This window comes from Stegastes partitus, unplaced genomic scaffold, assembly GCF_000690725.1.
Source record: "Stegastes partitus isolate 25-593 unplaced genomic scaffold, Stegastes_partitus-1.0.2 Scaffold111, whole genome shotgun sequence".
Lineage (NCBI taxonomy): Eukaryota > Metazoa > Chordata > Actinopteri > Pomacentridae > Stegastes > Stegastes partitus.
Window position 1 is genome coordinate 751,053 of NW_007577842.1, and position 22,269 is coordinate 773,321.

Below are 22,269 nucleotides of genomic sequence, written 5' to 3' on the forward strand. Positions count from 1 at the left end.
CCTACCGATGTTCAAAAGGATTTTCCTCTTTTTTTCTTTTTTTTTTATCATCAGGCTCTATTTTATATGCTACTATTTAATGTATGTTGGTATGTTCTTTGCGTTTGGTGAAACTCGATGTGTCCAAGTTGGTTGCATCCTTTGTATTACATTTTTTAACTATTTTATCACAAAGTAGCAGTGCAGATCTGATGTGGAGGCATTTCAATGCATTTTTTTCTATAAATACAGGTTTGCTTTGACAAGTTGAAGCGTTGTCTTTGTTTCATTTTGAGTGCATTATATTACAATAGCATAAATAATCAACACAAGTGGCTGCCTTCTTTGCATCAAGCATGTGCAGGAACTTTGTTAGGATGAGGTGTCAGTTGGGCTATGAGGTCTACTAGACTGTTGTCACAAAAGAAGTCCCGGGAAGCTGTTTGCTGGCAATGTTGTATTAAAAAGCATTTTATTGAAAAGACTATATTTACATCAGAACCAAAATCACAGTCAATGGTGACCATAGAATACAATTACAATATTGCTCCCATCACCATTATTTTGCAACAGCTCTTCGATCTACAAGGCATCGTTCCTTTTATTGACTGCAGGACCACGTGGAGCCAAACGGGGCCAGTGCAAAACAATGTTTGTTATACTTCAACAGGCTGCCACAATTGTATGTGTGGGGTAGTATAATTGCAAGTGATCACACTTGCACTGCTGCATAATCAGAACTACAGTATGAGTGAGCTTTCTCAGTAGGTAACCAGTGTCATGTGGGAAATATAGACCATGTAGCTCCTGCCCAGCCGTCATAGACCATGACTTCTGAAATGAGCAGATGACGCCACACAGCATCATGCAATTAACTAAATCCATTCACGCATGTAGAATATCATACATTTTACTCATTTATTCCTGATGAGACACAATCATCCCTTTGTACTGAAATATCCCCTTTTATCCATAAATCCATGACAATCTCATCCCCAATTTGTTCATCCTTTCAAACATTCATCCTTTATTCCAACACTGACAGCTACTGAAGGTCAATAAACCCCTTAGAAACCAAGGTGAAGGCCCCGTTTCTCCTCCTGTAAATGCATTTGGAGGTCTTTGTGTGTTGTGTGTGAGTGAAAGAGCAAGAGAGGACAATGAAGATTGTCCATGTGTGCTATGACATGTTTATTTAGAGCTGTGTGTGTGTGTGTGCGCGCATTTCATGTCTAGTCCATCTTAAGGCTACGGTAGATGTAGCGAATAAATGCCAGCGAGGCCCAGAACGACACGCTGCCCAGCATCAGTGAGAAGACCAGCGCTGTGAGCAGAGAATAACCAAAGAACTCGGTGCTTTGCACCAGGCCGCTCATAGAGGACCGGTTCCTATAGTAGAAAACAGAGTACACAAAGATGAAGAGGCCGGTGGAACCAGTGCTCAGCACACTCCGCCACCACCACCGGTAGTCCTCGCCTGACAGGAGGAAGTAGGTCAATGCCACAGAGATGCAGGCGCCCACTGAGAGGAGGATGGCGAAGACACACAGCAGGATGCCATAGAGGGTGTACTGCTCCCTGCCCCAAACCGTGGCAAAGATGTAGTACAGCTCCACTGAGATGGCACTGAGGGAAAAAACAATAGAAAGCAGGCTTTAGTGTGAGAATGTGGAAATTAAGAGGCTGAACATCTAACATTTGGTTTTTGGCTAGGGTGGAAAGAAAGCTCACCTGAAGGGTAGGAAGCCGCCGATGGCCATGTGCACGATTGTGTGTTTGTACCAGGGCTGTGTAGGAATCTGCCGGGCGATGTTCCGAGTGCGGCACGGTGCCTGAAAGCTGCCAGCTCGGTTCTTTCCTACGATGCCACCGATGACGGTGAGGGGGAAGCCCACCAGTACCCAGGCCCCCAGCAGGAGGAGCACGGTGGTGGCCGGCAGGGCCTGAGTGGAGCCGCTCCACCAGTGGATCGAGTTCACTACACTCCACGTGAGGAAGAGAGGAGCTGCGAAAAGAAATGGATAAAATACCAGCATTGTTTTTAACCAGTCCATGTAATGCTGAACACACAAATAAATCAATGACTGAGTAAAGTATTGCATACTGCAATATCATACTGGAGGCGCTTTACCCAGGAAGTCTAATCCTTTAGAAATTAAGCTATCAAACAGCTGCTTACTATAACAGTGAGCTATTAGTCTTGGTGGAACTATTACTGTCAGTTCACCGTCTTGATGGTAAAGTAAAAGCCAGATTCAGTGGGAACAACAACAGCACTGCCAAAAGTGACATAAGGAACTAACAGGCGTTTCTGTTGAGGCTTGTCTGTCCCATCAATGAGGAGGGATCAGCATTTGTTATTTATTTACTGACAAACTGCTCAACTTGTCAGTGCCAATAAACTGTAAAGTTATTGAAACCTGGGTGTTGTTACTGTGCCGCACTTCAATTCAATATGAATGAAAATTCTCAACATCACACCCATTGGTTATTTTTATTTCACTTACAAAAGCAGCTTCAGTCAAACTTATTCCCACACACTGGCTGTGATGAGGTGTGTTTCTTTCCAGGCTGACAATTTTACTGCAAGATATCTTGTATTTTTCACTTGTAGGAAAAGATTTTTATGCCTGATACAAGTTGTGACAGAATGTTATGCTGATGCAGTGAGAGATTGACTGCTTGATTGCAGTAAAAGGCAGCCTGGAGAGTGTTTCATGCTCTTTTTTTTTTTTTTGCTTGTTTACTTTTCAACCTCTCCTTTTAGTTTTATGTCTGTGTTTCTCTTTTCAGTTAATAATTTTTTAATTACAATTGGCGGTTTAGTCAGCTGAGTTCCTAACAAACCAAAATTGTAGATGTGTACACTGTTTATCTTGTGATTGTGTGCCTGACTTTTTGTTTACCACCTATTTTAACCCATTTAAAATGGATGTCATTATATTAGTCCTTGTCTTTTTTTTAACCCTAACCCTTCAACAGAGTCCCATCATGGCTACGTTTTACCTAGAACTACGAAATTCGCCACACATATGTAACAGCTCGTGACGCACAAAAAAGTCTATTAGCATGTTTCTGTAAACCCAACAGGAAATCCGCCATGTTGGAACAACGGCGAGCATGTCAGACCATTTTCGCTCAAAAATCGCCATTTTCAAAATCTATCTCCTCCTAGGGGGTACGTCATACACACCTGAAATTTTACACGCGTGCTCTGAGTCTCAGCCACAGCACATTGCCAGCATGCCATGCCATGCACGCCGCCTCGGCTCGCCATTAGACAGGAAGTGAAGTGTAAATAGCCGATACATGCTCCAATTGCTCTCAAACTTCACATGTTGCATCACACTCTAACCGTCATCACAGCCATCTCACTCACAACGCCACCTGGGGGCGTGGCCACAACGCCTTAAAATGGCACAATACAAGACGTACTGTGTAACTGGCCCGTGTGTGCTCCGATCTCCCTGAAACTTTACGCACGTGCTCTGAGTGTCGGCCAGAGCGCTTTTCCGCCACGGCCAACACGTACACCACCGCGGCTCGCCACTAAACAGGAAGTAAATATGCCACACGTGCTCCGATCTGGTCGAAACTCTACTTGACGGATCAGAGTCCCGCCCGGAGCACGTTTGCGCCACACCCTGACGTGCCTGAAGGCTGACAAGCATTGGGCGAGGACCCGTCCATCACCGCTTGCGGCTTTAATTATTATTCGTGACAATGAATCGCGTTTTTGAGGTCCTAAACGTACTCACACATGCACCAAACTTGGCACACACATCAGACCCGGCGAAAAATTTTATAATTACGCAGAAATACATACCTCAATAGAAAAATGGCTCAACAGTGCCACCTACAAAATCACAAAAAATGGGTCCCCGAACACACTTTCAGGTAGAGCCACGAAATTCGGCACACACGTAACAACTTGTGACGCACAAAAAAGCCTCAAGAACACATACCCGACACTCAACAGGAAGTTGGCCATTTTGAATAAAATGCCGGCTTTTGGCCAAAAATCACCCATTTTTGGCCATTTTCAAAATTTATCCCCTTCTAGGGGGCAAGTCATACACATTTCAAATTTGGCCAGCACAAACTACAGGACGTGGTGAAAAGTTATCAAAATGCACCGCGAAAGTCTGACAGCGTGGAAATGGCAGCCCATGCAATTTTGATCAATGGCCATTTTGGCCACTTTCGCGGTGTTTCTGGTATTCAACGGAGTCCCGTCGGAAGGACGTTTCACCTACACCTACAAGATTTGGTGGATATGTGTAGCAGGTCAGGACACACAAAAAAGTCAATCAGCACCAAGCCCTAAACCCAACAGGAAGTCCGTCATTTTGAAAAAAACACGGTCAGAATTTTGCAATTTTCGCTCATTTTTGGCCATTTTCAGCCATGTTCAAAATCTATCTCCTCCTATGGGGAAAGTCGTAGACATTTGAAATTTAGCCAGCACGAACTGCAGGAGGTGGTGATTAAAACGCTCCGCAAAATGTGATAGCGTCAAAATGGCAGCCTGTAGAATTTGGCCAAAAACGCCATAAAATGCCCTCAAATGCCATGTGCTGTGTAACTTGCCTGTACGTGCTCCGATCTCCCTGAAACTGTACATGTGTGCTCCGAGTCCCAGCCACAGCACGTTAAATACATATGCACACTGACTGGCTCAGTCGCACTGCCGAAAGAAGCGAGGACCCGTTCAATGCCGCTTGCAGCTTTTAGTGTTCTTATTGTGTTATTTACTTGTTTCTTTATTTAATTGTATTTTTAATCAATAGCCATGTATATATATTTTGTGCATTAACAATGAGGGATGTCCTTTAATGTGTTCTCTGAGAATTCTTAGAATTTTCATTAACAAAGAGTCAAAATCTTGACACAATTGGTTTAAAATAGGTTTGTATGAAGGTTAAACTGTTAACAATGCAAAAATCCTACATTTAGGAAAATTGGTTTTGCATTCATCACATTTGTTAAACCTTAAGGATGAATACAATGCATTATATCAATTTTGACAGTACAACTAAGTAAATTAACATGTTCAATCTGTGAAAAAGTTTCAGGAGAGTGTTAGCTAAAACCCAGTAACTGTTCAGTGCACTATTAAAGTATGGAAAACTTCACTTATTCATCACCAACAGGAAAGTTAGGAGGCACACCAAAGTCCAGTATGACACCACTTCTCACTTGCATTCAGTCTAGCAAGGCGCATGCATGCTGACATAAGAACCTGGACATGTGCAAAGTGCTTTTCCTTTCTTCCACTTACAATAAAAGTGTGAAGAGTCTGAGCTGGAAATGAGCATGCCCTCTGAGACTCTTCTGATCTAACTCACCGGAGAAAAGAGATGAAGTGAGGATGATGTTCCACACCCAGCGCTGGCCGTTGATCTGTGTGTAGAAACTGCATGAGACGTAGCCCGACACACAGCTGGTCAGCGCGTACAGGACGATGGCCGCTGAGTTGATGGCACCGTGGCGGTGCACATTAAACATTCCCAGCAACGCCATGACGATGATCCCTAAAGCAATAAGGAGACACAGAGGTCATCAGACTCCTACATCTGAAGTCTGTGTATATAAATGTATGCGTATGCCGTAGATATGGTGCTCTGATGCTTAGTATATCGGTTGAAATTGCTACAGGTTAGTACTGCTCAGAAAACTGGTTTGGTTAACTTTTGAACAGAACTATTTTAGGCTCTAATGCTGTACCTGAATTAAACAGACCAGCATATTTCATTTTCAGAAATGTGTTTAAGTGTGTGCTCACCTGTGGCCAGAGTGAGGAACTGAGCCCCGACTCCAAGCACAGCACACAGCAGGCTTTTGAAAGGTGGAAACCTGAAGACATCAGTGTGTATGATTTTCCAGCCATTGTCTCCCTGATCCAGATCATCGCAGCCACCCTCCTCTTCCACGTTGTACCTGCAGGCGAGGGAAAAAGCATTTTTTCGACCAGGAGTTCATAATGTAACTGACAAACAGAATGGCAGCTGGCAAACTCTCCCTTACATGTACATACTGTTACAAGGAATGCAGACACAAGAGTCACCTTAAACAGCTGTACCAGCATTTTTGCATATTTAACCCCAAAAACTACTATCTGGGTTCACCATATAATGGTGACAGTCATTTTGCATTTTTGACAAAAATATTTTACACTCATGTGAGTAAGACTTTAAAAAAAAAAAAGATTATTAATTTTGTGTTTTATATATATTCAACAAGCTACAGTGGAGACATATAGAGACTGCAGTGAAAGGAAGCAGGGGAGTAACATGCAGTAACAGTTGCGGCCACCAAACTGAACCAGTGACTCACTGCTGATGACATTTACACATGTGCTTTGTGCCGTAGCTACTTGGCTAGGATTAGGTGCCAATGACTAGAACTTTCTAAGGGAGCGACGAGTGCAGCCTGTCTTATTTAAACCACCAACACTGAGGCTCTGTTGTTCTTTTTGCAATTGAAGTCTATAGTGTCATCATGTGTAGACCTAGAGAGCTCTCTAAGGCATTGAGGAAGAAGGTTGTGGATCTCCAGATTGCTTGAAATAAATCATTGCACTGGAAGATAAATCATCTGCAATAGGTGTAGATTTCAACAGCTGTTTGTTTTTCCACCACTTGTTGCACAAGCAAATTGAGCCTACAAGCACAGCATTTGATGCAAAAAAAAAAGTCTCAAGAGAACTTCAAGTCGGGAGTAATAACTCACAAGCAATCATTCTTTTTTTACCCAATAAAATTGAAAAATACCCATTGCAACTTCTTAGACCCTAATGCGTGTCCTCAAATTGTTTGTTCTGGTGGGTAACAGCTAAATCTCCCAAAAATCTAAGAAAAGCAGCAAGTCCTGTGTTTAAGAAGCTGGATTCAGGAAACATTTGGCATTTCATCTTCATAATAACATTGCAAATTTGAATTAACTGTCACCATAATGCTAACTAATTATTTAAACATCGACTAACATGACACCAAAGACTGTTATGGAACACTCCTTGGAATATTAAACCAGGAAGGACACGTATTATACTACCAACCCTGTTTTGTATTTATTTAACAGCAGAAGCGTAAAGAAATTTGGCACTGTATTATGAAAAAACTAATCCTTTGAAAGTAGTTCATATATTTTAATAACTACAGGACTCTCTTAGGTTTTTATATTACCCACATTGCTGTTGTGTGGTGTTAAAGGGGCACTGAGACCTTACATGTTCTTACAATTTTTTTTTTTTTTCATATTCAAGACAAGAGACTATCTTCCATCATCAGAGCTGCTTGGTTACTGACCTGGCAAAGTCATTCTTAAGGACTCGCATGAGGATGATGATGACGAAGCCCAGCAGCAGCACCACCAGCACTAGCGAGTTAATGATGGACAGCCAGTGGATCTCCAGCGTTTTGGGGAAGAATGAGTAGTCTCGGAGACGCTCAGCTCTCCGGGCGTGAGAAAGAGTGGACTCAAACCAGCGCACACTGTAGGTGTGGGTGACGGTCAGGCTTCCTCCGCCCACCCCGACTCCGCCCACCGCCGCCCCCGCCCCATCCTCCAGGGGAACAGGCTTGACGTCCTTCACTGAGACATTGGCAAAGATCACAGAGTTGCCGTTGTACTCGATGTTGAAATCTAGATGAGTCCACAATGCCACCTGATAGGACAAAAGAGATACAGAGGGAGAAAAGACCAGAGAGACAGGACGAGGTTGGAGATGAGACTGATTACAAGTGGAGTGTGGGTTAGCAGAAACAGGAACTTTGGATGAAACCACTCACATTTGCACAGTCTCTCTATTTACCTTATGGCTGTGCGGCAGGAAGCCACTCTCCTCTATGTACCCCACAAACCCCCAGATTGGAATATCATCTAGGACAAATTCAAAGTAGTACAGCTCCTCGATGGCCTCGCGAAGCTCATCCACCTGACACACACACACAAAACGCACAATCACATGCCACGTGTTTTAAACCGCACTACAGCTTCCAGTACAAGGAGAATTTTAATGATTTGCTTATGTGGACTACTTGAGGAAAGACTATAAAAGAATTTATTTTATCACTGTGCTTGCTGCTGTTGTTGTTGTGGGCCGAACACAATGATCCATCTGTGATGAACGTGCTCTGCTACATCAGCCTTTGTCAACAGAATCAAAGGTTTGGCATACAAAGGTGCTCGGGTGTGAGAATAAACACTATTAAGCATTACATCCAACTGCCGATTTCATGTTTTCAAAGTAACAAAGGACTGAAGCCTAGTATGAGTTCGACAAGAAAAGCTAGCAAAGTCAAAGTACTTCAACTTGCTAAACAAGAGTTTCAGTTTTATCATGTTATGGAACTTCAGCATTTGCATTTTTTTGCTGGTTATAAATATCACACCTCCTTACAAAGTTTGATCTTGCAGGATTCTAAAAAAAAGAGGTAAAATAAAAATAATTAAGTGTTTTAACTATCCTTGTAAATACCTGCTTCTCTGACAGAGTGAGGTGACAAAGAGTTTTTTTCTCCACGTTCTCTCTGAACCGGATGTGATATAAAGACTCCGCCATTCTGTCGCCATCCAGCACCTCTCCCAGGCTCAGGGACTTGTGGTGAACCTGATGAAGACAATGTGATTTATGTGTTATTTTGAAATGATACAAGGCATTAATTAGTCAGAATTATGTGTGCAAATGATTTCAGAACAGCACATTATGTCTAGATAGTTACAGTGGACTAACTGAACACATAAATACAGCTGACCGTTCACCATATCCTTCAAAGGAGAGGAATAAGTTACTACTGTAATAACTTTGGGTCACCTGCCACTACTACAATGACACATCCAATAATGACTTTTCCTTAAACCTATGTCATGAATTACAGCTTCAACAGAGGGGAAAAAACTTGTTATCTTTTGTTGGCAGGTGTAATCTCTCAACAGCAAAACACAAACAGCAAATATGTGAATGAATAAGTACTACAAAATTAAAATTTCCTAGTTACTACAGTGTTATTTCTGGGTATGTTTAAGTTTAGTACAGTGTCCAAAGTCCATTTTAACATATTTTCCCAGTCTATCACTCATTAGTTAGGTCACTAAATAAATTCTTAAAATAAAATCTCTCTGTATGCTGCATCATGATCACATGAAAACATATGGACGACAGAAAAAGAAATTTTACTGAACCTTTTACGTTTTAGATAAAAGCTTTTTATGAGAAATGTTATGACTTAGATGTCACCATTAAAGCACCATCAGCGTCTACGTTTAGGATGACAAAACACTCTACAGTTCCTTTGTGTGTTACAGCAGTGACACAGAACCAAGACTGACCTTCTCTGGCCTGCAAACAGGCAAAGTGTAGTAGTGATATGTCTCCTGGGGGTTATGATAAGGGCCCACTTTGTTGACATAAAGAGTTACATTGTCCAATTGCTTGTAGCCCACTGCCCAGCCTGAGAACAAGCACAGGATCAAGACAGAGTGCAGCGCCATCATCCTCTGACAGCCACCTGGCAGGTGTCCTGTTACGCAATGCATTGCCCCTGTTGCAAAAAAGACAGTTCATCAGTTCATACTGGACAGGTTTGGTTTAAACATGTCAAGAATGTAGATCACTTCTATGCAGTGTAGAGATATGTATTTAGGTATGTGATGATTCAAATGGCTGCAGGGTGGCGCAGTTGGTCGCACTGTTGCCTCGCAGCAAGAAGGTTGCCGGTTCGCGTCCTGGTGGGGTCACCGGAATCTTTCTGCGTGGAGTTTGCATGTTCTCCTCGTGCAGCGTGGGTTCTCTCCGGGTTCTCCGGCTTCCTCCCACACAGTCCAAAAACATGTTGAGGTTAATTGGTGATTCTAAATTGTCCGTAGGTGTGAATGTGAGTGTGCTTGGTTGTCTGTCTCTAAGTGTGGCCCTGTGATAGACTGGTGATCTGTCCAGGGCGTCCCCTGCCTTCGCCCTAAGTCAGCTGGGATAGGCTCCAGCCCCCCCGCGACCCTAGTGAGTATTAAGCGGCGTATAGATAATGGATGGATGGATGGATGATTCAAATGTCAGGAGGTTTACTTGCAGAATTGTCTGCAGTGTCTCTCCTACAACATTTTGCAAAAGCAGCACACAATTGTAAAATACTCCAACAAAACTGTGTGTAACCACCACAATGCATTTCATCAGTTTCACCAGTCCATAGGGGCTTCTTTTGACTGGAATTAAACAAGTTCTGTCAGTTTTTATCTGTCTGGTACGAGTTTGCGAGAGCGGAAAATAAGTAACATGCTCTGGCAGGCCGCTATAGTTGTTCAAGTCAGGTTTTTATACAGCCACCATTTCTACAGAATCTGTCTGTAATGTTGTTGTTGGTTTCAAAATGCATTTGAAAAACATTTTGTACAAAGTGCAGCCTGCTAATGTGCAAAACACCACATTTTTGCAAGAGAAATAATGATGCAAGGATAAAATCTGATGCTACAGCATATTTTTTTTTCTTTTTCTCCTCTAGGAAAGCCCTGCAGTAGCAGCGTGTAGGTAAACAAATGAGCCACTCTGCTATGCTTTGCAATTTTGTATCTTTTAAACCTTTTGTTGTCCTCAACCTTGGCAAAGACACATCTGTTGTCTTAATGAACAGAACAGGTGTCATCACTTTTTTGGGGAGGATATAGAAAAAGTAATCTAAAAGGCTGATCCACAGTCAGCACTAATATAGTATTTCTGGTCACAGCAATATGCATTTTCCAGTAGTGATGAAGTTGTAATGCACTTAACATTAAATGATAAATTATCTTCTATGTTAAACTGCATCCTATTTTGACTCTTCAGAGTAGCATCACAGCTGCAGGTCTCCTTAACTTTTTACTTTTTTGATAAGACCAGGTTTTTAAATAGGTTCAGTTACATCGATTAACAACAGCAACAAGCCGAGGACTACAGCCAGAGCAGCCATGCTTTAGAGAACCCTCCATACATGTAATCATAATTACTACATTTACTATTGTACAGCAATAAGAGTAAGGTCAAGCACAGAGCACATCCTATTAGAGTTGGTGTTTCAGTGGAAAGAAACGTGACTAATAAGGAGGCCTCACTCTGTACACACCACACTGCTCATACTGTCTACACAATGTATACACCCTGCAACTCTCATTCATCCCCATTTATATTTTTTATTCATATACCACAGTACTACAGCTTATCCTGCTCTTGAAGCTATTCAACTCAGACATTTTACCATACACAACACTTTTACTGTTTCTTCTGCACTTCTGCCTAATGCTGAACTGCATTTCGTAGTCTTAGAACCTGACCTCTGTACACTGACAGTAAAGTTGGATCTAATCCAATCGAATCTAATCTTATTCACTCTAATTTACTCTAATGTAATTCATGATGCAAAACAACTGATCTCCATCCAATCTACTTTATTCCAAAGTGGCACATTCCCCTTTGAAGCCTGGACTTACAAAGACAGCAAATGACTACAGACAAGAAGTTAGCGAAATCTGCTTTACCAGTCTCACTGTCACTTAAGTCCCGATGCTGCAGATCCAACAAAACCTGTCCGCCGGATTCCTTGGACTCCAGGCCCCGACAGTCTCTCTCTCTCTCTCTCTCTCTCTCTCTCTCTCTCTTTCTCTCTTTCGCTTTGCTCCGCTTTGCGCCGATAGTGGAGCTCAGTGTGAAGATTTCACGTTACAGCTAAACATCTTGGAAATCCTCGATGCAGTGTCTCACACTATTATGTATTCACTGCGTTCATACCCGGGTACACCAAGTCCTTTTATTCACACATGAGGCAGTGTGGAAGAAGGACTCGACTCCACGTCACCTTAAAAATAAAAATAACGACGACTCGGTGGAGTTTTCCGGAGTGGGCGGAGAAACAAACGCACACCTGCAGGCTTACCGGTTATTCACAGCCGGTAATATCCCCCCTCAGGAGCAGTGTGAAACGCAGGTAGTTCATTTAACGCCTCCAAAAAACACAGTTTAAACGGTTAAGAGCCGCAGCTCAGCGACTCTGTTATTTTTCTGTATTGACCGGATTTCCTTCAACCTCACTGAACCAATCGAATGCCCTTGCGGGATTTCCGTGTTAGAATCCAGGCCGGTTTAATCAAACCGGCACTATCAATGTGCAGGTTCTCAGCGGCTGCGAGGATGCCGCGCTCGATCGATTGATAGGTAATGTCTGCCATTTGATTTCCCGCGAAACGGACGCAGTTCCTCGCGCTCGAGACGCCGGAGAAAGTGCACGAAACAGAGTGTTCCAGCTAACGGGTGAGTCTGTTGCGAACAATAAAGCTGTTTAACCTGAATTAACTCTGAACGTTAGAGGTGTGAGTAGTCGCAGTTAGCCAAGAATACTTTTGTTATGATTTAAACTAGCATTGGTTATGTTTTAGCTAGCCTCATTCTGTCGTCTTTTTACCGCTACGTGTCTGCGGCACAGTTAGCAACATGCCAGGACACATTCCTGCCTTTCAGATGCCTATAATAAAGTCGTTTAACGTGATATTGAATACTTGTTCATGCACAGATCTCCCACACTCACTACCTCACCTAGTAGGAGGTAGTCATGTAACCGGCGACACTGTAAATAGCACGTATGTAAACAAACTATACTTGTCCTGCATTGTTTCTGAACATTTCAGCAGCGTGGAGGGAGCTTAAGCCCTGTATTATAGCAAGTGTTTAGGCCTATGGGAAATGTAGTCAGGATGGATGTGTCAATAGAAATCATTAGCATGATTTTAATGGTGTTTTTTTTCAGATTTCCTACCATAATGGGAATACACGGACTTGCCAAGCTGATTGCTGATCAGGCCCCTGGTGCCATTAAAGAGCAAGACATCAAGAACTACTTTGGTAACTATCACAGGTTAATTTTCCTGCGAATCAATGATGTGAACCACACAGCAAATGAGATTGGTGTTGCCACATAAGGTGTTATGAGGATAAGACAGAGATTGAATTGAGTAAAATACAACAGTTTGTCACCATACTGTAGATGCTGAAATACAGGCATCAACACAAATATGTGCAATAAGCAAGACAGAAAAAGTATCTTGTAAAATTATAAATGCAAAAAAAAAAGACAAACAGGGCTACAATTTTGCAAGATCATTTGGTAAAATAAAGAAATATATAAATTACTTATAGAAATCCTGTCACATATGACAACAACTTCAATTCAACTTCAACAGCTTCAACAACTACAATTTCCTTTGTATGGCTTGCAGTTTTTTCTTAAAAATGTTAATCAAGTTGAAACATTTGATGCATAGAGAGGTTATTCCAAAGCTTTTAAGATGACATAGCAAAGACACAATCTCTCTTATCCACCAGGTTTGATCATGCCACACTTATTAACAGCTGTTCTGAGGATCTAAGAGGCCTTTTGATAAACTTGGGGCAGGAAAGTTCAGAAATTTTGGACATGGATGATATATTGTAATAGGGTCACTACTTGCATGAAAAGGTAAAGCCATAGCAGAATGGAGTTCTACCTCATTTATTTAGCCGATTGAGGCTGAAACCAAAATGCTGTAACTTACAGTTTATCATTGTAGTGTAAGAACAATTTCAAATGGAGAATTCAAAGCTTGCTTTCTTTCTGTTTTCGTAAAGACCAAATAAAGGGGCTTTTTGCACAGACAATTTCTTCTTTTTTCTAATGCGGGTCTGAATCTATGGAGTGATAAATTCAACAGTTAAAAAGCCACAGCCAGTAAAGAAACAACAAATCTTATCATTTTCCTTTCCCTTATAAAACACTATTTTGCTAATGCGGTCGTTAACTTTTGCAGGCAGGAAAATTGCTATAGATGCCTCCATGTGCATCTACCAGTTTCTAATTGCTGTGCGTCAGGATGGTAACGTTCTGCAGAATGAAGATGGAGAGACGACAAGGTAAACAACCTAAAACTTAGACCAAGAAAGCATATTTATAGACACATTATAGGCACAGTAGTAGCAATAGTACATCGATCCTCAGTCTGGGCACAATAATGAAATGATTTTCCTTTGCTGTTGTTCACAGCCACCTAATGGGAATGTTCTACCGGACAATCCGCATGTTGGAACATGGCATCAAACCTGTGTACGTGTTTGATGGCAAACCCCCACAGCTCAAGTCAGCAGAGGTTAGTGTGGCCTCTGATTTCGTCTGATGCTTCCCTTCTGGATGCTCTCTGTGAAGATGTGGTAATCACACAAATCCTCTGTATGTATTTTATTTGATGTCCGGTATTGCAGTGGTTCACGCTTCATCTCCTCACCTTCTTCACTCGCCTGCAGCGTGGCACCTTACTTCCTGTCTCTTATTTACATTTCGCTCTTACTCTGTTCTTGCGCTCATCTTCCAGCTTGAGAAAAGAGGAGAGAGGAGAGCAGAAGCTGAGAAGATGCTCGCTCAAGCCCAAGAAATGGGTACAAAAGTGTATTTATTTATTTATTTGCCACAGAGGTCAAAATCAGAATGTCTTGTTTGAGGTTGCTGATCTGTATTGTTTTGGAGTCAAGCTAATGATGAGTTCTTTGTTTGATTTGAAAGCACTTTTACAATACGTTTTAAATAGAGGTTGTGAGCACAGTTTATGTGGAGAAAAAATATTACATATTGTACACATATATAACATAGCATATATATAACATATATTTTTTGTCTCACACCAGGGGAACAAGAGAATATTGACAAATTCACCAAGCGTCTGGTTAAAGTCACCAGGCAACATAATGACGAGTGCAAGAAGCTGCTGACCATGATGGGGGTGCCTTACATCGAGGTGAGATCAAGACTTGCTGTGTTTTGCTTCTTTCCAGAGTATTCCTTTTACTGCTCTTACTTTTCTAGTTCCCAGTTACTTTCTCAGTGTGTAACTTGACTTTAAAGACCTAGAAAGACTGAAAATATAACAATGAAACATAAACTGCGAATGTTGGTCTTAAGACAATGTTCGCTCTTATACAGTTAATAAACAGTGATATTCTCCCTATTTTAAAAAACGGTTCTGTTGTTTGCTTGGCAACTACAATATTTAAATACACGCAACAGAATGGATCAGGTTGAATAATTCTGTGTAACTCAGTGTTTTTTGTGTTGCAGGCTCCGTGTGAGGCCGAGGCCAGCTGTGCTGCTCTGGTTAAAGCAGGGAAGGTCTTTGCCACAGCAACAGAGGATATGGACGGTTTGACCTTTGGAACAAATGTTCTGCTTCGACATCTCACTGCCAGTGAAGCAAAGTATGAACCTGCAGCACTGATATCCACTTTTAGGCTGTGCTATAAAGATATTTGCAGAAATGATCTGATGTTTATGTGTTTTTTCTCCAGTTTGTGGTGTACCTTATTAATAAATCTTGTTTTTGTACTTGATGATGATAGAATGCATTCAGCAATATTCTGTTAATGATGACAGTGTTGGATTGTCTTAACAGCTCAGTTTGATTTAGGAGAAATTAGGATTCAATACACTAGATGCTACAAGTACCACAGTAGTTCTTTCTAACTGCTGTGGTAGCAAAAGTTGAATGGAACGACTTTAGTAATGACGATGTTGTTTGTCTCAGTAGGAACCTAATTTATTGTGACTGGTTTGGATTATTTTGTGTATTTAGGATCTCAACAAGTCAGTGCACCTGCTGTTAACACAAATAGAATAGTTACTGAATTGAATAGCAGTGTATTCCTTTGTGAACTTAAAGATTAAAGGGATTTATTTTTGTGTCAGGAAGCTTGCGATTCAAGAGTTCCACTTTAGTCGCATCCTGCAGGACATCGGCCTCACCAATGAACAGGTAAAGTTGTTTTCCTGGCTTTGGGAAAGGTGAAACATGTTATATAACCACTTTTTTTTTTTTTTTTTACTGAGATGAAATTTCAAAAAGAACTTCCCCTGCTTTGATTCTGCTGACACTGCACTCTGCAGACTGTTTCCCAGTGTGTATCGCCATGCTGTGCTAATTATTTGCAGAAATGTGGTGTTATTTTCTGTAGCTGTGGAGCTACAGTTGAACAAGGTGCATGTCCTTCCTGTTCTTCCTTCCAGTTCATAGACTTGTGCATTCTTCTTGGTTGTGATTACTGCGGCACCATCAAGGGGATCGGCCCGAAGAGAGCCATCGATCTGATCAGACAGCATGGGAGCATCGAGGAGATCCTTGACAATATTGACGGCAATGTAAGTTCCATGTTGGTTACAGTCCTGTCCTGTGCTTAAACCAGTCAAACAGGTTACAGGTTCTGATTTTGTGGGTGTCTTGCTTGATGTCATGCAGAAACACCCCGCTCCAGAGGACTGGCTGTACAAAGAAGCCAGGGGTTTGTTTTTGAAGCCAGAAGTGGTGGATTGCTCCTCAGTGGACCTGAAGTGGACCGAGCCGGATGAGGAGGGACTGATTCAGTTCATGTGTACTGAGAAACAGTTCAGGTGAATGAAATCTAGACTCTCTGATTGTAAAATATTTGACCACTAGGCTACACTGTTGGCCAAGTAGACAAAGAGTTCATGTTACTGACATCACTTGAGCAGGCTTTAAAATATCATGTTTACTGCAGATTGTATTCCAGAGTTTGTTCACAATCTCCCATTTGGCTTAGACACCTGTTTATTTACGCTTGTTATTTTTGTGCTTGTGAAATACTTTAATAAATGGGCTGATAAAAAATAACACTGTACACAGAGTATAAAGTGCAACTTTCAAAAAAAAAAGTGATCCATTTATTTGTGTGTGTGCAGTGAGGACAGGATTCGTAACGGCTGTAAGAAGATTGTGAAGAGCCGACAGGGCAGCACACAGGGACGACTGGACTCCTTCTTCTCCGTCACCGGATCGTTGTCCTCCAAACGGAAGGTACATTTAGGAAAACTGCATGGCCACCTGCAGTTATAGTCAGAACTGTTCATACACTCGTCATGAACATGAATGTCTTGGAAACATTGGACTTGAGCTGCTGTATGGGATGCATCTTGAGTAAAAAAGAAAAGGAGTAACTTGCAGCAGAAAATATAATCATGAATTCAATATAAAATTAACAGAGATCAGTCAAAATTATATGTACAGGGTCCAAAATGTACTAAAATGTATGTACAGTCGTGACTTGATAGTCCGACCGGTTTTTGGGAAAAACGAACGGAACCCATTAAAAATACCCTTAACATACAGACAGCCTTGGATTCTGACGGGCTATGTACAAACTGCAGGACTTAATGCTCAATTCAGATTTTTTTGCGAGTTCGTTCACATTTCCAATTACATGCGACTTGTATGTGATCTGCTGTGTGAACTTCATACGACCCAAAAGTGTCCCGCATGCGCAGAAGAGGACACGATGACGTCACACACAGTGAACCTGCTCAGTGTTTAGGTAAGTAAACACGGATGGTAATGGTGGAGTGTAACTGCCACTCCTCCGCTGCTACCACCAATGGTGGAAACAGAACTGTGACCACTATCCTAAACTGGCATCAGCAACGAAGTACTACCTCTGCATTCCGGCCACTTCCACCCCATTGGAGCACACCCCTAGGGTGGAAGTGCCCCCCCGACCGTGCCAAATATTCAGAAAGTCATCATTAATTGGATCTGTGTTGTTCAGACTGTCATGAAAAGACAGGTCGCATTGGAGGAAAAGAAAATTGGATTTAGGTCACTTCAGCCTGCTGTCTGAATGTATTTATCTTTAATGTCAACTGACGGGCCCATGCACAAGCGCACCGGTCAATTAGCTGTAAAATCCAGCAATGCATAGTGTTCTAACAATACACTAGTTATTATAGCAACTATAAACAATACATATTAACAACAAATTACCCTTCAAGCATCAAGCCCTCCTTGTATCTTGACCTCTGTCTTTACAATCTGACAGCCTTGCTGTCCGACATAAAAGAAGGTTTTACATTTAGTGTCGGATTATCGAATCATGACTGTACTTCTAAATGTAACTGTATGTGTTTGCACTTAATCTGTTGTTATTTAACCACCTACAGGAGTGTTTAATGCATTTCCCCATGTCTGAACCGCTATCTAGTTCTCTTTTAACCATAAAGACCAGGCTGCAAAGTTTAATTGTGCTTTAATAACAAGGAAAATGCTGTGGTGTCTCTTCAGTAATTTTCTGAACTTATCAGTCATGTCACTTTTGTTTTTCTTAGGAACCCGAGACAAAAGGATCAGCAAAGAAAAAGCAGAAGACCGGAGCCACACCGGGCAAATTTAGAAAGGGCAAATAAACTGACCACAAGACTCCTTTAATTTCTCTGAAAAGTTATTGTTACTTTAAATAACTTTTACTTTGTAAAGGCTACAACTGCAGGTGAAGCAGGAGAAAAAGGCAACACAATAGATTTTGTGCTACCAGTTGTCCAAACAGCTGTGCGTTATACACCACCAAACAAATATAAAACTAAATGTATTTTAATGAGTATCAAATAGTTTTATGAAGATGTTTCAAATAAAAATGAGAACTTTTTTTTTTTGTAGAGAAATGTGACTGTGGCATCATTTTTTGCATTAATTGAAAACTAATAACTGAACCTTCCATCATATTCACAACGTACAAGTGTTTTAAAGAACCAGTAATTTCATAATATAGAAAAACCTTTATGTGTAGGACAAAACATCTGGCTTTATTTTTGGGTTATGGATACACTCCTAAATAAAAGTGAACAGTCTATACACGCGCTGACAGTGGCCAACATTACAGTAACATTCATGATCATGATTTATGTATTCTTTAAAACCTTTGTTTTTAAAAAATACAAACACTAAGGAGTCCAGTTAGTCAGCATATTGCGTTCACTGCACAACAACTAAAATGCATGTATTGCGGCCACTACATGTTTATCTAGCTTCCCTTTAATGTCATGCTGGTCATAAGTGTGGTGAAATGAGTTGTGAAAGGTTTATTTGTGTGACCGGCTGAACCGCTGTGAGAATACGAAAAAGAAACAGTGTGACTGATAATACTGTATGTGGGATGAGAAAATGGTAACACAAGTGCACAAGGAATGTTACTTACTTGGGTCCTGCAGAATGGTCATAGCAATATACAAAAAATATTTCTCTGTCAGAAAGGGTTTATCATGATAAATCTATTAGAATTAAAAGAAATCTTTTTAAGGAACCCTTGCTTCAATTCTGTTCAATTCAGAGAAGAGACGATGCTGTGGGAACCTCTAGTAACTCAAAAGAGGCTCCAGAAGAGTTTTTTTTGTTTGTTTTTTTGTTTTATATACTTAATCTTTTTAAACTTGGTTTTATTTGTAATTGTGTACAAATTTCTTTCATCACTAACATAAAAACACAGCAAGAAATTATTATAGGTTATATGTTTTTAGCATTAAATTACGGCGTTCTTTTGAACAATATTGGAGATGTTACCAAGTGTAAGTTTTAGAGACTGGTTTTGTGTATTTGGGGAAATTGACACATGACTCATGTCACCAATTCCATCTTATTTATTACAATGAGTCCAAAATGGAACCCCAAACCCCACAAAATCATTCCTTAAAGAACCTTTCTGAGTGGGTTCCTGCACAAGCCCTTACAGTTACAACAGGGAGGAACCTCAGATGGTTCCTCGAGCCTACGTCTACATCATAGGAAGATCATCGTAAAGCAGGTGATCTGTGTGTTCTAGAAACATTTATGAGTCCAGTTAAACTACATAGACTCACTATATGTGTAGTAGGAAACTGCTGCGCTAAACTCAAATGTTTCATGAATATTGACTCATCTTAATTCAACTGTAAGATCTTCGTTTATCATGTTAATCTGAGTCAAACTAATAAATCATCTTTACAAATGCATGAAGAACAACATTTTAGGTCATAAATGGACTTCTCCTTTGTAATGTATTGTAATATTTTTACATAGTGACCAGGCCTTGTATCCTGAAGTGCTTCTGGATAATATAGGACACCTTCTCAACAATTTGTGACTTACATCAAGACTTTACTTGAAACCAGGCAATAAATGAAGTTTTCTTCTGTTTCAAACATGTGTTTCTAAACTAACAGATCACAGTTTGCTTTTGTCCGTCACATAAATCCAATACAAAAAAGCTGACCACACCCCTTTGAGATGCTATAATATCACAGAACTGCTAAAATATGAAAAATAAATAAATAAACCGGCTTGACATACTTGAACCACTCTGTCTCTGTTTCATGTTCATGCAGAAGTGAACTGTGACAGGAGAGTTAATGACTGATAGCAATCATAAGCTACAAGGAGAAGAGGATGTTCACTGTTCACGAGTTAATATTTAATTAATTGTTGCTTAATTCTGTGTGTAGGTGTGCAATTTTTTTTTTCCAAAATTATGTTTATTTGTGATTTAGGTCATTTTTACATGACATAGACAAACACTTAAAAGAACATCCTCTTAGACACAAAATGCAGGTTTACTAAATAGAACATGATGACAAATATACAGGGACACTTAATACATCAAGCAGCACCAAACAGTCTTTATGTGTTGTCTTCCTTCTGATCTTCTGTTAAGCCAATGTTTTCGGCAAAAAATATACAAGGCCTCCAAATGCTTTCAAACAAGTCCTTTTTTCCTCTCAGCAGGTATGTAATCTGTTCCAATGGAAGTGTAGCCAACATCTGTTTAACCCAATGTCCAATGCTCGGTGGGCTAATGTTTTTCCAGTGTAATGCAATCAATCTTTTTGCTTGTAGTAGACAAATATCAATAAAGAGCTGCTCATTTTTTGTAAATCTTGCGTGTTTGGGATATAAACCTAAGATTATAAAGGAAGGATCCTATGGTAAGTCTGTAGAGATAACATCTTTCACAGATTGTTTTATTGAAACCCAGAATAATGTCTTCATTTCCCTGCATTCCCAAATACAATGGAACAGTGTTCCTTTTTCTTCTCCACATTTTGTACATGTATCTGGAATACTTGGATTATATTGGTTTAATTTCACCGGAGTAACATAAACACGCACGAGCCACTTGTATTGTAATAATCTCAACCGAGAATTAATAGTTTGCTGTAGGTGTGCAATTTACAACAAAGTGGTTGAGTCGTTTTTCTTAAATACTGAATAGTATTATAAACAAGATGATCAATTACTGTTAGTTGTTATTCAAATATAAAGATGACAGTATGTCTGCATTATTGTGCTTTACTGTGTTCTACATAAAGCTGACCTGCAATTTTTTTTTCAGCCTAAAAAAACCCATCTTATTGGGGAAGTCATGTTAAGGGTTTAACTCCAACGGCCATGAAATTTGGCGAGGTATTTTCCAGTACATCAAAGTGATTAAATGACTTCAGCAAAGGCCAAATTTCAAAATATCCGCCCCTAAAAATGGAAAAAACGTGAAACATTTTTAAACAAGATTGGTTTAAGGGCTACAGAAAGTTCCTGTAAATGTGTGTGTGTGTGTGTGTGTATATATATATATATATATATATATATATAAGTGGATGGATATATATGGATATATCCATGCTTCCTACTCATAAATAAAGTCTCTTTTCAGCATTTCATCAAGTTTTGACACCTCTAACATTACTAGAATCTCATGTGTGGCAAGTATGGAAAGCCAAGGTTCTGTTTTTTTTTTCTTTTTTTTGGAAGCTTTTTTGACTTTCAAAAATGGTGATGGTCATTGTGGGACCACAAAAACTGGTGGTCTGGACTCACCACTGACAAGGAAGAAAAGGAGCAGGATGCGAGGGAAACGTTTATGCACCCAACTGCATTGATCAAGTAGCCAAACTTGACATAAAGGCCAACAGAGACATTAAAATGGGTTCTGTAAATAAATGAAATTTCCATTGAGTACATCCTTTTAGTGTAGCACTGATCCAGTTTGACTTGTCTTCTTGTAGCACTGAGCATGATGTGTTTCCACAAACATGAGACTTACTGTGACGTGTTGAATCAGCTTTTCTGTTCAGGGCTCATTTCAAGTACATTGGAACATTCTTTAAGGCAAAAGGAGCCTCATATGTTGGTAATTTTTTCACAGAAAGACAACATATAAACCTTCTGAACACCAGTTTTTGTGATCATACAAAAAGTCCATTCAAAATTACCATTTTGACATGCCATTAAAGAAAACAATTTAAGATAAGATAAGATATGCCTTTATTTATCTCACAGTGGAGAAATTCACATTGTTGATAGCAGCATTCAACAGAGGTACACATATACCAGACAGGAAAAAAATAAAAAAAATGTACATATAAATATAAGAAATAGTGCAAACAAGGAGAGTAGTGCAAACAGAATATGAAAAATGGGCTTCTGAATGGGGGGTATATAGAA

At 40.4% G+C, this 22,269-nt stretch overlaps 2 protein-coding genes across 5 annotated transcripts; one reads left to right on the forward strand and one right to left on the reverse strand.

Annotated features, from left to right (window-relative positions):
- Window positions 1–421: 421 nt before the first annotated feature.
- On the reverse strand, window positions 422–12,025 carry tm9sf1 (transmembrane 9 superfamily member 1). 3 transcript variants are annotated; one of them, XM_008277958.1, is made up of 9 exons: window positions 11,880–12,025; window positions 9,310–9,521; window positions 8,459–8,590; window positions 7,793–7,915; window positions 7,287–7,645; window positions 5,765–5,919; window positions 5,328–5,513; window positions 1,711–1,984; window positions 422–1,605 (listed from the first exon to the last, which is right to left on the reverse strand). In XM_008277958.1, the coding sequence occupies exons 2-9, from the start codon at window positions 9,514–9,516 to the stop codon at window positions 1,212–1,214; spliced, it is 1,830 nt and encodes a 609-aa protein (XP_008276180.1). In that variant the 5' UTR covers window positions 9,517–9,521; window positions 11,880–12,025; the 3' UTR covers window positions 422–1,211. The 3 variants fall into 3 exon arrangements, with proteins under 3 accessions (XP_008276180.1, XP_008276179.1, XP_008276181.1); XM_008277957.1 differs by having other exon boundaries at window positions 11,485–12,025; XM_008277959.1 differs by lacking the exon at window positions 11,880–12,025 and having other exon boundaries at window positions 9,310–9,692.
- Window positions 12,026–12,153: 128 nt separating this feature from the next.
- On the forward strand, window positions 12,154–20,703 carry fen1 (flap structure-specific endonuclease 1). Of its 2 annotated transcripts, none has more exons than XM_008277961.1 (12): window positions 12,154–12,253; window positions 12,747–12,841; window positions 13,783–13,885; window positions 14,016–14,118; window positions 14,341–14,404; window positions 14,651–14,760; window positions 15,081–15,217; window positions 15,705–15,771; window positions 16,074–16,154; window positions 16,252–16,403; window positions 16,713–16,827; window positions 18,129–20,703. In XM_008277961.1, exons 2-12 carry the CDS (start codon window positions 12,760–12,762, stop codon window positions 18,204–18,206), a joined length of 1,092 nt encoding a protein of 363 aa, XP_008276183.1. In that variant the 5' UTR covers window positions 12,154–12,253; window positions 12,747–12,759; the 3' UTR covers window positions 18,207–20,703. The 2 variants fall into 2 exon arrangements, with proteins under 2 accessions (XP_008276183.1, XP_008276182.1); XM_008277960.1 differs by having other exon boundaries at window positions 12,155–12,253; window positions 16,023–16,154.
- Window positions 20,704–22,269: the final 1,566 nt, after the last annotated feature.

Excerpts from the sequence above, each read along its gene's own strand:
- tm9sf1 (XM_008277958.1), bottom strand. The coding sequence starts at position 9,516 with ATGCATTGCGTAACAGGACACCTGCCAGGTGGCTGTCAGAGGATGATG. Across the intron at positions 7,916-8,458 it reads TCACTCTGTCAGAGAAGCAG|GTGGATGAGCTTCGCGAGGC; the intron begins GTATTTACAAGG and ends TGTGTGTGTCAG. Across the intron at positions 7,646-7,792 it reads TCCTGCCGCACAGCCATAAG|GTGGCATTGTGGACTCATCT; the intron begins GTAAATAGAGAG and ends TTGTCCTATCAG.
- fen1 (XM_008277960.1), top strand. The coding sequence starts at position 12,760 with ATGGGAATACACGGACTTGCCAAGCTGATTGCTGATCAGGCCCCTGGT. Across the intron at positions 15,772-16,022 it reads TCGGCCTCACCAATGAACAG|TTCATAGACTTGTGCATTCT; the intron begins GTAAAGTTGTTT and ends TCTTCCTTCCAG. Across the intron at positions 16,828-18,128 it reads CGTTGTCCTCCAAACGGAAG|GAACCCGAGACAAAAGGATC; the intron begins GTACATTTAGGA and ends TGTTTTTCTTAG.